Genomic DNA, 19,140 nt, shown 5'->3' with positions numbered 1-19,140 from the left:
CCATCTGTGCCACTGTGCCACCTGAAAATAGTTCTTAGTCCATCCACTCTGAAGAGGGACCATTGGGACGACATTGAACACTTTGTAACTTTGTTGACGCCCTATACATAGCAACTCTTTGCATACTTTGTGTACGTTGTGCAAAACAATGGATTTCACCATGACATGTATCATTCAGCCGGTGATTTGCCCACATGGGTACATACAGGGTCACACTGACAGGGCATCACAGTTCCGTTTTTATTGTCACGTGTACAGGTACAGTGAAACTTTTGTTCAGTTCCGTTCCGATCACAATCGAGCCATTCACGTACAGATGCATTACTGAATAACGTTTAGAACGTAGAACATAGACCAAGGTACATTCGGTGAGCCTGCAAATTCAATTTTGGGTGCTGAGGGACAGCTGCTAAAGAACCAGTCAGGGGAAAGTACAATGATCAACATGATCACAATCGAGCCGAAGCACTGAATCACAATGTACAGATGCATTGATAAGGCAACATAAAGAAAAAAAAATAACCAGTTTAGAACATAGAAACATAGAAAATAAGTGCAGGAGTAGGCCATTCGGCCCTTCGAGCCTGCACCGCCATTCAATATGATCATGGCTGATCATCCAACTCAGTATCCTGTACCTGCCTTCTCTCCATACCCCCTGATCCCTTTCGCCACAAAGGCCACATCTAACTCCCTCTTAAATATAGCCAATGAACTGGCCTCAACTACCTTCTGTGGCAGATAATTCCACAGATTCACCACTCTCTGTGTGAAAAATGTTTTTCTCAATTCGGTCCTAAAAGACTTTCCCCTTATCCTTAAACTGTGACTACTTGTTCTGGACTTCCCCAACATCGGGAAAAATCTTCCCGCATCGAGCCTGTAATGCCTTAAGAATTTTGTAAGTTTCAATAAGATCCCCCCTCAATCTTCCAAATTCTAACCAGTACAAGCCGAGTCTATCCAGTCTTTCTTCATATGAAAATCCTGACATCCCAGGAATCAGTCTGGTGAACCTTCTCTGTACTCCCTCTATGGCAAGAATGTCTTTCCTCAGATTAGGAGACCAAAACTGTACACAATACTCCAGGTGTGATCTCACCAAGACCCTGTACAACTGCAGTAGAACCTCCCTGCTCCTATACTCAAATCCTTTTGCTATGAATGCTAACATACCATTCGCCTTCTTCACTGCCTGCTGCACCTGCATGCCTACTTTCAATGCTACTTTCAAGATAAAGCCAGCAAAGTCCAATCTAAGAGAGTCTGAGGGTTACCAATGGGGCAAGTAGGTTGGGTAATGCATGAGAACAGTTTATATCACAGATAAGTTATGTTTAATGGGCTTTGATTACAGGAAGCCTCACCCAAATGACAAGGTTGTCCAAACTATAATCAGCAGAATGGTGTTTCGCTTGACAGGGTAGTCAAAACATCTCATGAATGTCAACCAAATCTGTGAAAGCAAAACAAAACAACATCGTCAAACTCACGAGGTATTTAATTAAACTTGCAGCTGCTAATGCAGGGAGTACAACCTCCCATGCGGGTTGTGAGCATATTGTTTTCAAATAAAAAGTGGGACTCGTGGCTGCAAAGTGCTCCTGAGGTGTGAAGATGAAACATGTTTGAAAATGGACTCATTTTCAGGCGGCACGGTGGCGCAGCGGTAGAGTTGCTGCCTTACAGCGCTTGCAGCACCAGAGACCTGGGTTCGATCCCGACCAAGGGTGCTGTCTGTACGGAATTTGCATGTTCGCCCCGTGTTTGCGTGCGTTTACTCCGAGATCTTCGGTTTCCTCCCACACTCCAAAGACGTACATGTTTGTAGGTTAATTGGCTTGGTGTATGTGTAAAATTGTCCTTAGTGTGTGTAGGATAGTGTTAATGTGCGGGGATCGCTGGTTGGCGCGGACTCGGTGGGCCAATGGGACTGTTTCTGCGCTGTATCTCGAAACTAAACTAATTAGGTTTCATTAAGGCAACCGCTCAAGTCTGCTCAACCTCCAGGGGGGAATCACCCACTTGAATGAGTACAGGTATCAGACTGCCTGCCTCGATGACATTTCAGAGTAAGTTCATCATAACGCCATTGGACAGGATACCGTACAGAACCTTTCTCATTCTCACAACAAACCATATTCTTCATTTTCTTTTTATAAGATCTGCCTTTTTGGTGTCAGGATTTCCCAGAAACCTGCAAATAATACTGACAGATGGGGCTCGTCAGCCTGGGAAGGCAGTCCATCTAGGAGAGGGAAAACTCTGATTTAAAACCTCCACTGCCTTGTGGCCATATCCAGTCATGGAAAAGGCTCCTGGAGTTAACCTCAAGAAAATCCGGAGTCGGAGCCCCTAAGGCAGTTCGTCGTTGTCTACAACCTCGCTCTGGCAGCTCCTGCGACAGCACTGGTGCCAAACTGTAACGGCCCTGCTGTTCCTTTGGATCGATCAGTGACGTGGAGAGGGGGGGGCGTGCTGCATGGGCAACAGCCTGTCTTCCATATGATATCGCCCAGGCTTGCATCCGACCAGGATACATCACCCATGGTCAGTCATGACCGAGGGGGGCCTACTACTACCTTCAAAGGACATGAAGTGTCATAGAGTGATGCAGCATGGAAACAGGCCCTTCGGTCCAACTTGCCCACACCATCTACACACATGGTGAAGCTCAGCACACTTTGTGTATGGTGACATGTCACATGATAATATAGCATCAATCATTCATTCACTAGCCTGCGTTTAGTCCATATCCCTCTAAACCTGTCCTATCCATGTACCTGTCCAAATGTTTAGTGAACGTTACAATAGTCCCTGCCTCAACTACCTCCTCCGGCAGCTCGTGCCATACACCCACCACCCTTTGTGTGCCAAAAGTTACGCCTCAGGTTCCTGTTCCATCCATCCTCTCTCACCTGAAACCTGTGTCGTCTGGTTCTCGATTCCCCTACTCTGAGCAAGAGACTGCGCATTTAACCGATCTATTCCTATCATGATTTTGTACGAGGAAAGGGGATCTTTGGTCCAGTTGCACTTTCAGGAGACCCCAAATTTTTATCCAGGCAGATATCTTTCCAATACGCTCTGATTTTCCTGGGGCTCTGATTTTTATCTGTTAATAACGACTCTCTAGGCCTCTGCCATATCAGAATGATATTTGTCTACGATCAGTGTAGATTCCACAAATGGCTGGTGAAATATTTCTCTTGTGCACAGTCTCTTGGATCATGGCGATAGAGCTCCTGCCTTCCAGGGCTAGAGACCCGGGTTATGACAATAGACAATAGGTGCAGGAGTAGGCCATTCGGCCCTTCGAGCCAGCACCGCCAGTCAATGTGATCATGGCTGATCATCCCCAATTAGTACCCCATTCCTGCCCTCCCCATATCCCCTGACTCCGCTATTTTTAAGAGCCTTGACTACGAACCTGACTATGGATGCTTGTCTGTAGGGAGTTTGTATGTTCTCCCCCTTACATGCGTGTGCTTTCTCCAAATTCTTTGCTTTCCTCCCACAATCTAAAGACGTACACGTTTCCAGGTTAATTGGTTTGCTAGGAATGTAAAATTATCCCCAGTGTGTGCAGGACAGTGTTGGTGTGCGGGGATCTCTGCTCGGCACCGACTCGGTGGGCCGAAGGGCCTGTTTCGCGCTGTATCTCTAAAATAAACCATAACTAAACAAGAGGAAAGATATCGCCATAAAGGAAATCACAGGCCAGTTTTACTTACTCCATGGAACTCTGTTTTGACTCGAACAAACCATCTCATATACCAGGTGCCCGTGTCCGTCTGTATCTCTATCAATTCATCGATCAGTTTCGGGGTCTTGATTCTATTGACCTGCAGAAACAAATGCTGGTAAATAAAACGCACTGCACTGCACTATTTTTCCCTGAGACAGATTGAATTACAACCCTAAATTAAAATCAAAAACAGCAGATGCTGAAAACCTGAAAATAAAAATTTTCCTCCATGTCGGGGGAGTCCAGAACCAGGAGTCACGGTTTAAGAATAAACAGTAGGCCATTTAGGACTGAGATGAGGAAAATCTTTTTCATCCAGAGAGTTGTGAATCTGTGACATTCTCTGCTATAGAAGGCAGTGGAGGCTAATTCACTGGATGTTTTCAAGAGTTAGATTTAGCTCTTAGGGAAAGTTGGGCCGAGGGGCCTGTTTCCACACTGTATCACGCTATGACTCTATTGGCAGTGTAGATGGAGCATGTTGGCCGGTGTGGGCAAGTTGGGCTGAAGGGCTTGTTTCCACACTGTATCACGTTATGAGTCTATGAAGGGGCTGATGAAGGTGTCAGGGATCTGAAACATTATCTGTTTCACCACAGAGCTGACTGACCTGCCGAGTATTTCCAGGATTTTCTGTTTTTAATTTCATGTCCCTTCAATGGGCGGCACGGTGGTAGAGTTGCCGCCTTGCAGTGCCACAGACCCCTTGTTTGATCCCGACTACGGGTGCTGTCTATACGGAGTTTGTACGTTCTGCCCGTGACCTGCTTGGGTTTTCTCTGAGATCTTAGGTCTCCTCCCACACTCCAAAGACGTACAGGTTTGTAGGTTAATTGGCTTGGTAAAATTATAAATTGTCCCTAGTGTGTGTGGGGTAGGTGCTAGTGGTCAGGGATCGCTGGTTGGTGCGGTCGCGGTGGGCCAAAGGGCCTGTTTCCGCACAGTATCTCTAAACTAAACTAAACTAAGAATGTAGATTTGCTGCCAATAGTCAATTTCATTTATATCCATCCTGATCAGTTCAAAAATCAATACAGTACAAGTGAACATTGGGAGAAGGTACGGCATAAAGATAAGGATTAGCATACACATAACATTTTGCATAGCCAACATAATCAAAATTGTCCCACATCAGTCATTTTTCTCTTTCCCCTGCTCCCCTCAGACAAGAGGTACAGAGGTCTGAAAGTGCACATCACCAGATTCAGGAACAATTCTTCCCAGGCTGCTGAACGGTCCTTTCATAAGCTAGAGTACTGTCCAATTCACCTCCACCCCATTGTGGACATTGGACTGATGCACTATATACCTCATAGCGAGAGGATTTGAGTTCAGGAGCAAGGATGTCCTACTGCAGTTGTGCAAGGAGGGCCCTGGTGAGACCGCGCCTGGAGTATTCTGTGCCGTTTTGGTTTCCCAATTTGAGCAAGGACATTCTTGCTATTGAGGGAGTGCAGCATAGGTTCACCAGGTTAGTTCTCGGGATGGTGGGACTGCCATACAGTACGATGAAAGAATGGGTCAACTGGGCTTGTATTCACTGGAATTTAGAAGGATGAGAGGGGATCTGAAAGAAACATATAAAATTCTTAAGGGATTGGACAGGCTAGATGCAGGAAAAATGTTCCCCATGTCGGGGGAGTCCAGAACCAGGAGTCACGGTTTAAGGATAAACGGTAGGCCATTTAAGGATACAAGGATACAAAGCACATTTATTATCACATACACCAATTGTTGTAGTGAAATTTGACTTGCCATTGCAGCACACAAATAAAGATAAGATACAACATCAAAGAATTTTAGGACTGAGATGAGGAAAATCTTTTTCACCCAGAGAGTTGTGAATCTGTGAAATTCTCTGCTATAGAAGGCACTGGAGGCCAATTCACTGGATGTTTTCAAGAGAGTTAGATTTAGCTCTTAGGGCTAAAGGAATCAAGGGATATGGGGAAAAAGCAGGAATGGGGTACTAATTTTGGATGATCAGTCGTGACCATATTGAATGGCTCGAAGGGCCGAATGGCCTACACCTGCCTTATTTTCTATGTTTCTCTTTCTACATGCTGAGAACTATATTCTGTACTCTGTATCTTCCCCTTTGCTCTACCTATTGTACTTCAGTTTTGCTCGATTGTATTAATTGTGTCATTGTATTTATGTATAATATTGTTAGAACTGATGAAATAACATGCAAAACTAAACTTTTCGCTGTACCTCCATGCAAAAGACAACTATGTTTTCCCCTCCATTGCTAACCTATTAATTTAATTTAAATTTCCTGATTTTGTTTGTGGGAAAGTAGCTCACGCCTCCAGATGAACCAAGTGCTTCCCCACATAAAGGACTTTTGATGGATACTTAACTTTTTATTGCCACTGTTATTTATCTCTCATTTACCACCTGGGGCGGAACATTAGCTACAAAGAACCAGGGAGTAACTTGGCTTCAGTTGGAAGTGGAGAGCAGGAAAAGCTGGAAAGAGGGGGCTTTTTAAAAAGGAGACAAGATTCTCTTCAATTAGCTGACATTTGGGGTGTCGTGGTGGTGCAGCGGTGGAGTTCCAAAAAGGAGGAGGAGCCAAGTTGGGGAACGGCTGCTAACCAGCAGCTGTCCGTTTTAATTCTTTTTTTTTCAGTTTTTAGTTAGTTTGGTTTGTCGTTTTTTCGGAGAAATGGACTTCTTATTGTGGGGGGAAGGAGGTAACCTGACTTCGTGGAGCGGTGCGGGCGATGCCTTGCCTGGGTCACCGCGCTGGATCGACGCGCTGGAGCTCCGGTGAGCTGGACTGCCGAATGCAACACCTCCGGGCTGCGGGTCTGCGGAGCGGAGCGGGAGGCGCCGACATTAACATCGGGAGCCTGGGAGCTCCAACTCGGTGCGTCCTTGTCGGCACTTGTCAGAAGCCGACAATCCCCTGCTAGGAAGCGGCCGTTCCAGGTGGCCCAGCCGCTGTGAGGACTCTCCCGACGCCGGGGCAAGACCACCCGGCTAGAACGGCCAGGAACATCGGGCCTCCGTTGAGGCAACAGCGGTGGCCTTAATAGGCCTGACTTTTGGGAGAACTGGGGTTGGGGACTGGACTTTTGTGCCTTCCCCCACAGTGGTAACCACTGTTGGGGGATGATTTTTCTGTGTGTAAGGTACTTTGTTAGTCTGTGTCCAAGATGGCTGTCGGAAGAGAGGGTGGACGTTGGCGCGCTTTAGCTGCCGCTGCTCTCTCTTCACATTGTGTTTTTTATGATTTTTTGATTTTGTGTCTTTGGAGCGATTTCTATCTTTAATTTGTATATTGATGATGTCCTTATTATTTATTTTTCTCCGACTATATGTTTTTTTTTTCTCTTCTGTTTAATCTTTGTAAGGTGATTTGAAAGGCACCCGAAAATAAAATGTATTATTATTATTATAACAGCGCCAGAGACCCAGGTTCAATCCTGGCTACGAGTGCTGTCTGTACGCAGTTTGTACGTTCTGCCCGTGACCTGCGTGGGTTTTCTCCGGGATCCCCGGACTCCACCCACATCCCAAAGATGTACAGGCTTGTAGGTTAATTGGATTCTGTAAATTGGCCACAGAGTGTTGGATGTGAAAGTGGGATACCATAGAACTAGTGTACAGGTGATCGTTGGTCGGCACGGACTCAGTGGGCTGTAGGGCCCGTTTCCATGATGTAAATAGATACAGAATGCTGGAGTAACCCAGCGGGACAGGCAGGAGGGAAGAAATGCGTGATGTTTCGGGTCGAGACTCTTTCTCAGGGCCTCTCATTCTTCTTTCATGCTGTATCTTTTTAAGTTTAGAGATACAGCACAGAAACAGGCCTTCTGGCCCTTGGGTCCACGCCGACTAGTGATCCCCGCACATTAATACAATCCTGCACACACTAGGGACAATTTACACTTATACCAAGCCAATTTACCTCCATACTTGTACGTCTTTGGAGTGTGGGAGGAAACCGAAGATCTCGGAGAAAACCCACACAGGTCACGGGGAGAACGTACAAACTCTGTACTGACAGCACCCGTAGTCAGGATCGATCCCGGGTCTCCGGTGCTGCATTCGCTGTAAAGGCACCAACTCTACCGCTGCGCCACCGTGACCGCCCTGAATGAAACTGAACTAATTTCATCTCTCAGGAATCTGAAGTATTATTCGTAGCCCATCCTTTCTCTGGGAACACTTCATCCTTTCACACTTACTGTGAACACTTTCTCTGGTTGTCCCCGTGCCCTCATGTTCGTGTCGTGGATCTGTTTCAGGATCATCCAGGCCTCGTCGTGCTTCCCCACCTGCAAACGCAGACAAACCAAAGCCGTGACATTTCATCCCTTTCGGAAACAGAAGTATTTTAATCATAGAACATAGAACAGTACGATACAATACGATACGATACAAACTTTATTTATCGCAATAGGGATATTGATCTGCCAACAGTCATAAAACACAAAATACATCAAACAAGAAATTAAAGTGTTGAGTGGAAAAGATTGGGGATGGGCAAAGATTGGAGGGGGCAGAGGGGGGGGCGGAGTCAGTCTCAATCTCAGTGTGTCTCACAACAGCAGGGGGAGGAGTTGCACAGTACAGTACAATAAGTTAGGTCTTTATTCTCTGGAGCGCAGAAGGTTAAGGGGGGACTTGGTAGAGGTCTTTAAAATGATGAGAGGGATAGACAGAGTTGATGTGGACAAGCTTTTCCCTTTGAGAATAGGAAGATTCAAACAAGAGGACATGACTTCAGAATTAAGGGACAGAAGTTTAGGAGTAACATGAGGGGGAACTTCTTTACTCAGAGAGTGGTAGCGGTGTGGAATGAGCTTCCAGTGGAAGTGGTGGAGGCACTTCGTTGGTATAATTTAAAAATAAATTGGATAGGCATATGGATGAGAAGGGAATGGAGGGTTATGGTATGAGTGCAGGTAGGTGGGACTAAGGGAAAAAAGTTGTTCGGCACGGACTTGTAGGGCCGAGATGGCCTGTTTCCGTGCTGTAATTGTTTTATGGTTAAATGGTTATAGTACAGCACATGAACAGGCCCTTCGGCCCACAATGCCTTTGCTGAACATAACGGCAAGTTTAAGCTAATCTGCTCTGCCTACACGTGATCCACTTCTATCCATCCCCTGCATATTCATGTGCCTATCTGAAGCCTCATCAATTGTATCTGTTGTATTGTATCCACCTCCTCCACCACCACCACCTCTGGCACTGTGTTCCATGCACCCACCACTCTCTGTGTAAAATAACTTGCCCTGCACATCTCCTTTAAACTTTGCCCCTCTCACCCTGAAGCTGTGCCTTCTAGTTTTTGTCATTTCCACCCTGGGGAAAACAGTTTAACTGACGTACAAAATCCTTTTTGGTACAGAACTCAGAAAAAGAATATTGCTGCCAAAATCAGACAAGGTTTATGGAGGAAGAATCAATCAGTTCTGCTCTGCTTAATTAGGAAGGAAATTATACAGTACATTCCTCATTCTGATCAAATGGAGAAATGCTTCATAAAATTGTTTTCTGATTAGTGAAATACTGTTGAAGTGCTAGGGTTTACCCACACGTGCTGCATAATCCATGATAGACTAAAAGGCTCTCATTCTTCTCAATTTGCTAACTTAACTCATCTTAGCTTGGTGCCTTCATCTTGGGGGACAGGTTCCTACATCTGGTTGTGATAGTGTGATGCACTGTTGAAAAGTGTCACGTCACAGTGGCGCAGCGGTAGAGTTGCTGCCATACACTACCAGGGTCCCAGGTTCAATCCTGACTCTGGGTCAGATTCACATTCAATTTCAATTTAATTGTCATTGTCAGTGTACAGTACAGAGGCAACGAAATGCATTTAGCATCTCCCTGGAAGAGCGACATAGCAAACGATTTGAATAAATAATAATAAGTGTCCGGGGGGGGGGTGGTGATTGGCAGTCACCGAGGATTGGTGCCGTCTGTATGGAGTTTGTATGTTCTCCCCGTGACCTGCATGGGATTTCTCCGATTGCTCCGGATTCCTCCCACGCTCCAAAGACGTACACATTTAGGTTAATTGGTTTGGTAAAATTAAGAATTGCCCCGAGTGTGTGTCGGATAGCGCTAGTGCGTGGAGATCGATGGTCGGCACGGACCCGGTGGGCCGAAGGGCCTGTTTCCTCGCTGTATCTCTAAGCTAAGCTTAACGCAGGAAGGTTTTGGCATGAACTCTATTGTGCCCCAGAGTACATTTATTTTCTAACACTCAAAATCAATCATGGAATGGCTGTGTGATCTTCAAGTCTTGAGGAAGAATTGGGGGAGGGGAACAGGGTCTGGTAGAGAGAAGAAAACTAGGAAAATATCCGGTGCAAAATGGTGACGGACATGTCCACAAATATGTTCCTCAAACAAAGACAACATAGATTGTTACTGCAAACCAATGCTACTGGATCCCAGAAATGAAACAGAAAATGCTGGATATACTCAGCAAATTTCTGAACCGTTAAAGTCCAAAAATCTGAAATGAGACTTTAGAGATCCTGCAAGGAAACAATCTCTTTGGCCCACCGAGTCTGTGCTGACCAGCTATCACCCTGTACACCAGTACTATCCTATGCACTAGGGACAATACACTGAATCTAATTAACCTATAATTCCATTCATCTTCAGAATGTGGGAAGAAACCGGAGCACCCGGAGAAAACCCACGCATTCACTGGGAGAACGTACATACTCCGTACAGACCGCACCTGTAGTCAGGATCGTGTCTGGGTCTCTGGAGCTGTGAGGCAGCAACTCTACCACTGTGCCAACATGCTGCTGTGAAATGTTAATTTCACGTTTGAAATGAAATTAATTTTTCCTGCTACCTCCTGCAATCAGTTTGAAGAAGGGTCCCGACTCGAAACGTCACTTATCCATTTACTTCAGCGATTCTGCTTGACCCGCTGGGTTACTCCAGCATTGTGTGTCTATCTGAAATATTAACTCTGTTTCCCCCTCCCCTAATGACGGCTGACGTGCCGAGGATTTGCAACGTTTTGTTGTACCATTAGGGATTGTTATTGTATTCTGAGTCCGTGCAGGAAGGGGAAGCCCCTTGCCTAGGTACCTTACCTCCAGCAGGTATCGAGGACTTTCAGGCATGAAGGTGAGGGCCACGACCGAGGAGACACAGGGCAGAGCACAGACAACGACAAACACTCGCCAGCTGTGGAACTGGTACGCAGAACCCATGCTGAAACTCCAACCTGCCCGGGAAACAAGCACATTCAGAGTAAGTTAGACAGTAGGAGAGCTCCCCTTCCCCTCACCCCACTCACCATCATCTCCAAGGACCTTAATTGGGGGGCCACCATCGACTCCACAGTCAAAAAGGCACAACAGAGGATGTACTTCCTGCGGCAGATGAGGAAGCACAAACTGCCACAGGCAATGATGGTCCAATTCTACACGGCCATCGTAGAGTCTGTCCTCACCTTCTCCATCATGGTCTGGTTTGGCTCAGCCACCAAGCACGGCACCTGCTGACAAGGTTATTGGCTGCAACCTTCCCCCCATTGATGAACTGTACACTGCAAGGGCCAGGAAGCGAGTGGGCATGATCATCTCTGATTCCTCTCACCCTGGCTACAAACTCTTTGAATCACTTCCCTCTGGAAGGTGACTCCGGACTGTCAAAGCTGCCACACCCAGACATAATAACAACTTTTTTCCCCACCAGTAGTAGCTCTACTCAACAGCCAAATGTCTGTAGTCTCCTTTTGCTCTAGTATTTTATTTCATTCACATGTTTAATCGATAATGTTTTATTATTAATGTTTAATGGTTTATGTGTCATTCCTAACTGTCACTGTATGTCATGTTGTCACTTGTGGGCAGAGCACCAAGGCAAATTCCTTGTATGTGAATATACTTGGCCAAAAAACTTATTAATTCATTCAATCATACATTCATCCATTCATTCATTCATTCATTCATTCAATCCATAGTCCAATGTCACTTTATTTGTCACATGTGCAACTGCACAGTGACATTCTTTTTACGTATGTACAATTGCGGGCAATTTCCAAATCCCGGTCTAATGGAGCGGTTCCTGATCCAGGTAAGTCCCAGGCTCCTGCTGGGCATTCCTCCATCACCTTTGATTGGATCGGCCTGCAAACTGACGTCCCTCTCCTCTCCTCGCCCGGCCATCCTTGTGTCCCGGGGCCCCCACCTGCAGCTGACCTTGAAGGCCCCGGTTCACTCTCCGACCGACCCTTCAATTCACGTTCAATTCAATGCATCTGTGCCATTTCACTTCTCATTTCATCAGTGTGCCTATAAATAGTTTGGAGTTGCAACTCAGACAGAACCGTTTAACAAATCCTTGGTGTTATCAAAGGCAAGGATGTCATGAGGTTGGAAAGAGTGCAGCAAAGATTCATCAGGATGATACTAGTTCTTGAGGCTTGAGTTACATGGAGAGTCATAGAGTGATACAGTGTGGACACGACATGCCCCTTCGGCCGAACTTGCCCACATCGACCAACGTGCCCCAGCTACACCAGTCCCACCTGCCTGCGTTTGGCCCATACCCCTCTAAACCTGTCCTATCCATGTACCTGTCCAAATGTTTCTTAAACGTAGCCAGGCTGGGACTTTTCTCCACTAGAGTGTAAGAGGTTTAAATAAGGCGAATCATCACAATCTTTTTCTCAAGGTGGAGAAGTTCAAAACTAAAGGGCCTAGAGTTAAGGTGAGAGGGGAAAGATTGAGGGGCAAAATCTCCACACGACGACACTTAGAAGATATTTTAGATGGCTACGTAGATAGGAAAGGTTTAAAGGGATATAAGCCAAATGCAGACAGTCGAGACAAACTCAGCTATAAAAACAGGTCAGCATGGACGAGTTGGACCCTAGGTCCTGTTTCCTTGCTGTATGACTCGATAACTCAAAGAAGCATTGTTCAGAACTCTAATCCAACTGTAGCTAATGGGTGTAATGGCAGATTATTATATCGTTCAAGGAATCTTTCCTCTAGCCCAGGGGTGGCGAACCTTTTCATGGTGGAAAGCTGCATTAAGTTAGCTGTAATCGAATAAGGCCTCATCCAAGAAACTTCAATTAGATGTACTTCAAAATGTACATTATTTTGTTAAAATAGCCCTCATGACTAACTAATGTTTTCATTGTGGCCGTCATTTGGGGAGGATTATTTAGTTGAATCTTCTTTTACTCTTTGGTATTTTAAATACGTTAATTTTAAGATTAAAATAAATATAACAAAAGATGAACAAAAACATATTAATAATAATAATAAAATGATTTGTTCTACAAAATTTGGATTCATTCAAAAGGCCGCACTTAATGGCTTAGAAGGCCGCATGTTCCCCACCCTTGCTCTAGCCAGTATGTTTGAAGACAGGGGTAGAAGATAATCAAGGCGAATTGGATAGGCCAAACATACTACTCCTCATTTACTTCTAAATCTAGGGGTACAGCTATTCTTATTAGGAAAGGTATTCCTTTTAAATTAAAGAATATTATATCAGATAAAGAGGGAAGGTATACTATAGTCTCGGGTGAAATTTATGCAACCCCACTAACTTTGATAAATATTTATGCTCCGAATTTTGACAACCCCCAATTTTTTGATAAAATTATTGATATAATATCAGAGTTTAATTACCAAAATGTGATAATAGGGGGGGACTTTAACTGTGTTTTAGATTCATATCTAGATAAGTCATCAAAACAAAAGAAGAGTAATTTAAAATCTAAAACTAGCGAACTTCTAAATACATATATAAAAAATACTAATATAATAGATGTATGGAGATCTGCTAATCCAGTTGGAAGGGAATACTCGTTTTACTCTCCGGTGCATAAAACTTATTCAAGAATTGATTATTTTTTAGTGGACATGAAATTAATGCCTTATACAAACAACCCAACATACCACATTAGTAGTATCTCAGATCACTCTCCGTTGACATTCTCAGTAAAATTTGAGGGAATGGCGGGTAAAAATTTTTTTTGGAGGTTTAATACACATATTTTAAATGACGTGCAAGGCTATCAATATTTAAAACAACAAATGAAACTTTTTTTTGATACAAATGATATACCAGGTACTTCGCCTTCTTTATTATGGGAAACCTTTAAGGCATTTATGAGAGGAATTATAATTTCATACCAGTTTTCAAAATAAAAAGAATAAGACAGAACAATTGTTGTTAGAACAAGAAATCAGACAGTTAGAGTTGGATAATGCCAAAGATTCCACGACAGATAAACACAATAAGATAGTATTACTGAAATTTAAACTTAATCGAATTTTATCGGCAAGAGTAATAAGACTATCCCAAATTACAAAACAGGAACATTTTGAGTTTGGTGACAAGCCACATAAACTTTTAGCTCGCCAATTGCAAAAAAAAGAAAGGGAAAATACTATAACCAAAATTAAATCAGAGAAAGGCGAATTACTAATACTACCTAAAGATATTAATAATAGATTTGCCCAATTTTACCAAAACTTATATACATCTAAAATTAAAATAGAAGATAGTAAAATAAAAACATTTCTAGATAACTGTAATCTTCCAATACTGGACCCTTTGGAACAAGAGGAACTAGGAGCTCAAATTACAATCAAAGAAATAGGTGAAACAATAAAATCGTTGAAAAATGGTAAGACACCGGGACCAGATGGTTTTAATAATGAATTTTATAAAAAATTTCAGGAGATAACGGCCCCTTATTTATTTAATTTATACTCCCATGCTTTTAAAGAAAACAAACTACCTGAAACACTAACAGCATCAACTATTACGCTTATTCCAAAAAAAGATAAAGATTTAGAAGATCCGGGCTCGTACAGAGCTATATCACTTTTAAATACAGATCAGAAAATTTTAGCAAAGATTTTAGCAAGTAGATTAAGCAAATATATTAGTAAACTGATAAACCCTGATCAAACGGGGTTTATACCTAAAAGATACTCATTTAATAATCTGAGACGCCTGTTTAATATAATGTACTCGCATAAAGTAGAGGAAGAAGATATATCAATTATTTCTTTGGATGCAGAGAAAGCATTTGATCAGGTAGAGTGGCAATACTTATATAAAGTACTACAAAAATTCAACATGGGAGAGAATTTTATAACATGGGTAAAATTATTATATGATAAACCGATGGCAAGAATTTTAACTAATAACATGTTATCTCAAAAATTTCAACTATCAAGGGGTAATAGGCAGGGATGTGCACTATCACCCCTGCTATTTGCCCTTATGATAGAACCCCTGGCTGAAAGTATAAGAATTCATCCGAATATTCAGGGCTATAATACCAGGGACTCAAAGAATAAAATCTCATTATATGCAGACGATATACTTTTATATATTACAAAGTCACAAACGAGCATACCAAATTTATTAAACTTAATAGAGGAATTTGGGTCCTTTTCTGGATATAGAATAAACTGGAACAAAAGCGAAATCATGACATTAAAACCTCAAGAACCTACACACTTACTGAAGTTCCCCTTTAAAATCGCAACAGAAAAATTTAAATATTTGGGTATTCAGATTACTAGAAAATATAAAGCATTATTCAATGCTAATTTCATACCTTTATTAAATAAACTTAATACACAGATTAAATTTTGGAAAACACTTCCCTTATCATTATTAGGTAGAATAAATGCAATAAAAATGATCTTCTTACCACAATTACTATACCTATTTCAGTCTATACCGGTATATATACCAAAATATTTTTTTTAAAAATTAGACTCTAACATTACAAATTATATTTGGGACTATAAATCACATAGAATCACAAAAAAACACTTATGTAAACCAAAAGAGGTCGGGGGACTTTCACTTCCGAATTTTATGTATTATTACTGGGCAGTGCATATTAAGAATATGATTTATTGGTTGGATAGTTCTACACAACAGACAGAATGGATAAAAATGGAGAAGGAGGATTGTCATCCTTGTAATATAGGAACGATCCTCTTTTCCCCCAAAAAACTGAATAACACAATATATAAGAAGAACCCAATTGTATATGGTACAATAAGAATTTGGAAACAAATAAAATTATCTTTAAAATTAAGAAATCTATCACTGTTAATGCCAATTGCGAATAACCCTTTATTTAAACCATCTCTTATTGATAAGACATATAACCAATGGGAAAGTCTCGGAATTAGAAGGATCAGGGATATGTACGAAATAGGAAACCTACTATCATTCCAACAACTACAATTAAAATTTAAATTGAAAAACAACCAATATTTTAAATATCTTCAGATTTGCGACTTTGTGAAAAAATATATACAAGGATATCAAAAAGTAACTCCTGACTTATTGGAAGAAGCAATGAATATTGAAGCTGACTCACAAAAATTAATATCCTATTTATATAATAGTATTCTAAATATAGACCTACCATCGACAGAGGTACTTAGAGAAGAGTGGGAACGGGAATTAATGATAAAAATTACGAAGGTTAAATGGGAAAAATACCTGATATATATTCACAAATGTTCAATTAATGTAAGACATAATCTAATACAATTTAAAATTGTACATAGATTATATTATTCAAAAACAAGATTGAACAACTTTTATCCAAATATATCCGCCACTTGTGATAAATGTCTAGCCCAAAAGGCAACTATAACACACTCCTTAGTTTCCTGCAGAAAACTTTATAGATTTTGGAATGATATTTTTGAAATACTTACAAAATTATTCAAGACAAGAATGGAACCTAATACTGAAATGATTATATTTGGTGTAATGGAAGATGGGAATAAATTGAACGCGTCTCAAAATCTATTCCTTAATTATGGTTTAATAATAGCAAAAAAATTAATACTTAAATTTTGGAAGGGTACATCAATACCAACGCTTAAAATGTGGATTGCAAGTATGTTGGACACCGCTCATCTTGAGGAAATGCGATTCCTCCTAATGGATAAATCAGACCAATTCATAACGAGTTGGTCTCCATTCGTCGTTTTTTTGGAATCATATGGTGCAACACAATTGTAAAAAATAACTGTTTCAGGACTGGACGAGGGTTGGTCAAGACTATAAATAATGATCTCCTTTTCTTTTCACTATTTTCTCTCTCAACTTTCTTCATTTACTCGTTTTCTTTCTTCACACACTATATATTTCACATTTTTCTATCCTTTACTATCTAACTTCTTTTTCTTATTCTCATCTTTTTTCAATGTAACAAAAAAAAAAGAAGTTGTACATAAAATGTATTATGAAAATATATATTAGGCACTTTGGTGCCATATGACTGTGCTTACTTCTAATAAAATAAAATATTTTAAAAAAAACAAAAAAAAACATATTAATAATAATAATAAAATGATTTGTTCTACAAAATTTGGATTCATTCAAAAGGCCGCACTTAATGGCTTAGAAGGCCGCATGTTCCCCACCCTTGCTCTAGCCAGTATGTTTGAAGACAGGGGTAGAAGATAATCAAAACGCATTTACAAGCTCTCCACGAGACATTCAATGTCATCGAAAGATAAATCTTCCAAAACACCATCTCTTAATTAATAGTTTCTTTATTGTGGTAGTAAAAACAGTAAGATATTCATCCAAACTTCTCCTTGTTTGAGAACATTTTGATCTTACTCGTGCATGGTGGAACTCGTGCATGGTGGAGAGCTATCACCTCTCCCCCATGCTTCTTCAAACTAAACTAAAAACTAATAGGGCATCGGGTCGAGAGTCCCATGCGCAAACACGCCTCCGACTACGTAATAAATCCCACCCACATAATTATGGGCAGATAAAATTTAATAATAACTGGTTATAGTTATAACATACTGAGTTAAGCTAAATGGTTACTACAGTGGGCGTTGAATGGAATGTTCAGCATCAAATGCCGCATGGTGAAGCTACTGCCAAAGGTGACTGCAATATATTGTCCTTTTTATATTAAAAGATCGATACAAAGTGCTGGAGTAACTCAGTGTGTCAGACATCATCTCTGGAGACGATGGACAGGTCAGGACCATTCTTCAGACAGATTGAGGTTGTGGAGTGGAGGGGGGAGCTCATTGTAGACTTCAGGAAGTCCAGAGGTGGCACGCACACCCCCATCCACATTAACGGGACGGAGGTGGAACGTGTTTCTAGCTTCAGGTTCCTGGGAGTCAACATCTCCGATGACCTCTCTTGGACCCACAATACCTCTACTCTGATCAAGAAGGCTCATCAGCGTCTCTTCTTCCTGAGGAGACTGAAGAAGGTCCATCTGTCTCCTCAGATCCTGGTGAACTTCTACCGCTGCACCATCGAGAGCATCCTTACCAACTGCATCACAGTATGGTATGGCAACTGCTCTGTCTCCGACCGGAAGGCATTGCAGAGGGTGGTGAAAATTGCCCAACGCATCACCGGTTCCTCGCTCCACTCCATTGAGTCTGTCCAAAGCAAGCGCTGTCTGCGGAGGGCGCTCAGCATCGCCAAGGACTGCTCTCACCCCAACCATGGACTGTTTACCCTCCTACCATCCGGGAGGCGCTACAGGTCTCTCCGTTGCCGAACCAGCAGGTCGAGGAACAGCTTCTTTCCGGCCGCTGTCACTCTACTAATATATATATATTTTTTTTTAATTCAAATCGTTTGCTATGTCGCTCTTCAAGGGAGATGCTAAATGCATTTCGTTGTCTCTGTACTGTACACTGACAATGACAATTAAAATTGAATCTGAATCTGAATGGTCCCAACCTGAACATTCTCCAGAGGTGCTGCCTGACCCACTGAGTTACTCCAGCACTTTGGGTCTATCTCAGTGTACCTCAGCATCTGCAGTTCCTTCCTACAAAGGAACTGCAGCTACTGATTTACAAAAAAAAAGACACAAAGACCTGGAGTAACTCAGTGGGTCAGGCAGCATATCTGGAGACCATGGATGGGTGACGTTTCAGGTCGGAACCCTTCTAAAGACTGAAGGAAGATTCCAACCCATTCTTTTTCTGCAGAGATACAGCCTTGCCCGCTGAGTGACTCCAGCACTCTGTGTCTATCTGCAGTTCCTTGTGTCTCTATTTACGAAGATCAACTTTATGGAGTGCTTCCTGTACATGGCCAAGTGCCAAATCACCAAAACCTGATTAAGAAATTCAGAAACAGTGATTCAAGTCCCTAAAACCTGGCATCTTAACAAATGTAGGAACATATGGAAAATGCAGTTATGTGAGCTTTGCAGCTAAAATGGTGAAAATTTTCAATGCCGGGATTAAAATAGCTACATGAAATCTGAATTGAAAAAGCCAACTGCTCAAGGCAATGAAATAGGAATACATTTTGATGGATGCACAAAGATTGCTTTCATGACAAATTGTACATTAACATTCTGCCTGAAGAATTGTACATTAACATTCGAC

General features: G+C 42.1%; 1 protein-coding gene across 2 annotated transcripts in view; it reads right to left on the bottom strand.

Moving 5' to 3' along the window:
- Positions 1-19,140, bottom strand: part of sv2ca (synaptic vesicle glycoprotein 2Ca) — a 215,782-nt gene that overhangs the window by 24,161 nt on the left and 172,481 nt on the right. For both annotated transcript variants that reach the window (XM_055631380.1, XM_055631384.1), the window contains exons 5-8: positions 10,831-10,964; positions 7,948-8,037; positions 3,735-3,845; positions 1,368-1,456 (exon numbers count right to left, since the gene is read on the bottom strand). In XM_055631380.1, coding sequence (XP_055487355.1) covers positions 1,368-1,456; positions 3,735-3,845; positions 7,948-8,037; positions 10,831-10,964 — 424 coding nt within the window. The remainder of the gene's footprint in view (positions 1-1,367; positions 1,457-3,734; positions 3,846-7,947; positions 8,038-10,830; positions 10,965-19,140) is intronic.

The sequence above is a fragment of the Leucoraja erinacea genome, chromosome 3 (assembly GCF_028641065.1).
Source record: "Leucoraja erinacea ecotype New England chromosome 3, Leri_hhj_1, whole genome shotgun sequence".
In the NCBI taxonomy this organism is placed as follows: Eukaryota; Metazoa; Chordata; class Chondrichthyes; order Rajiformes; family Rajidae; genus Leucoraja; species Leucoraja erinaceus.
The sequence above is the reverse complement of the archived record's forward strand: the minus strand, read 5'-3'. Positions and strand labels throughout refer to the sequence as shown.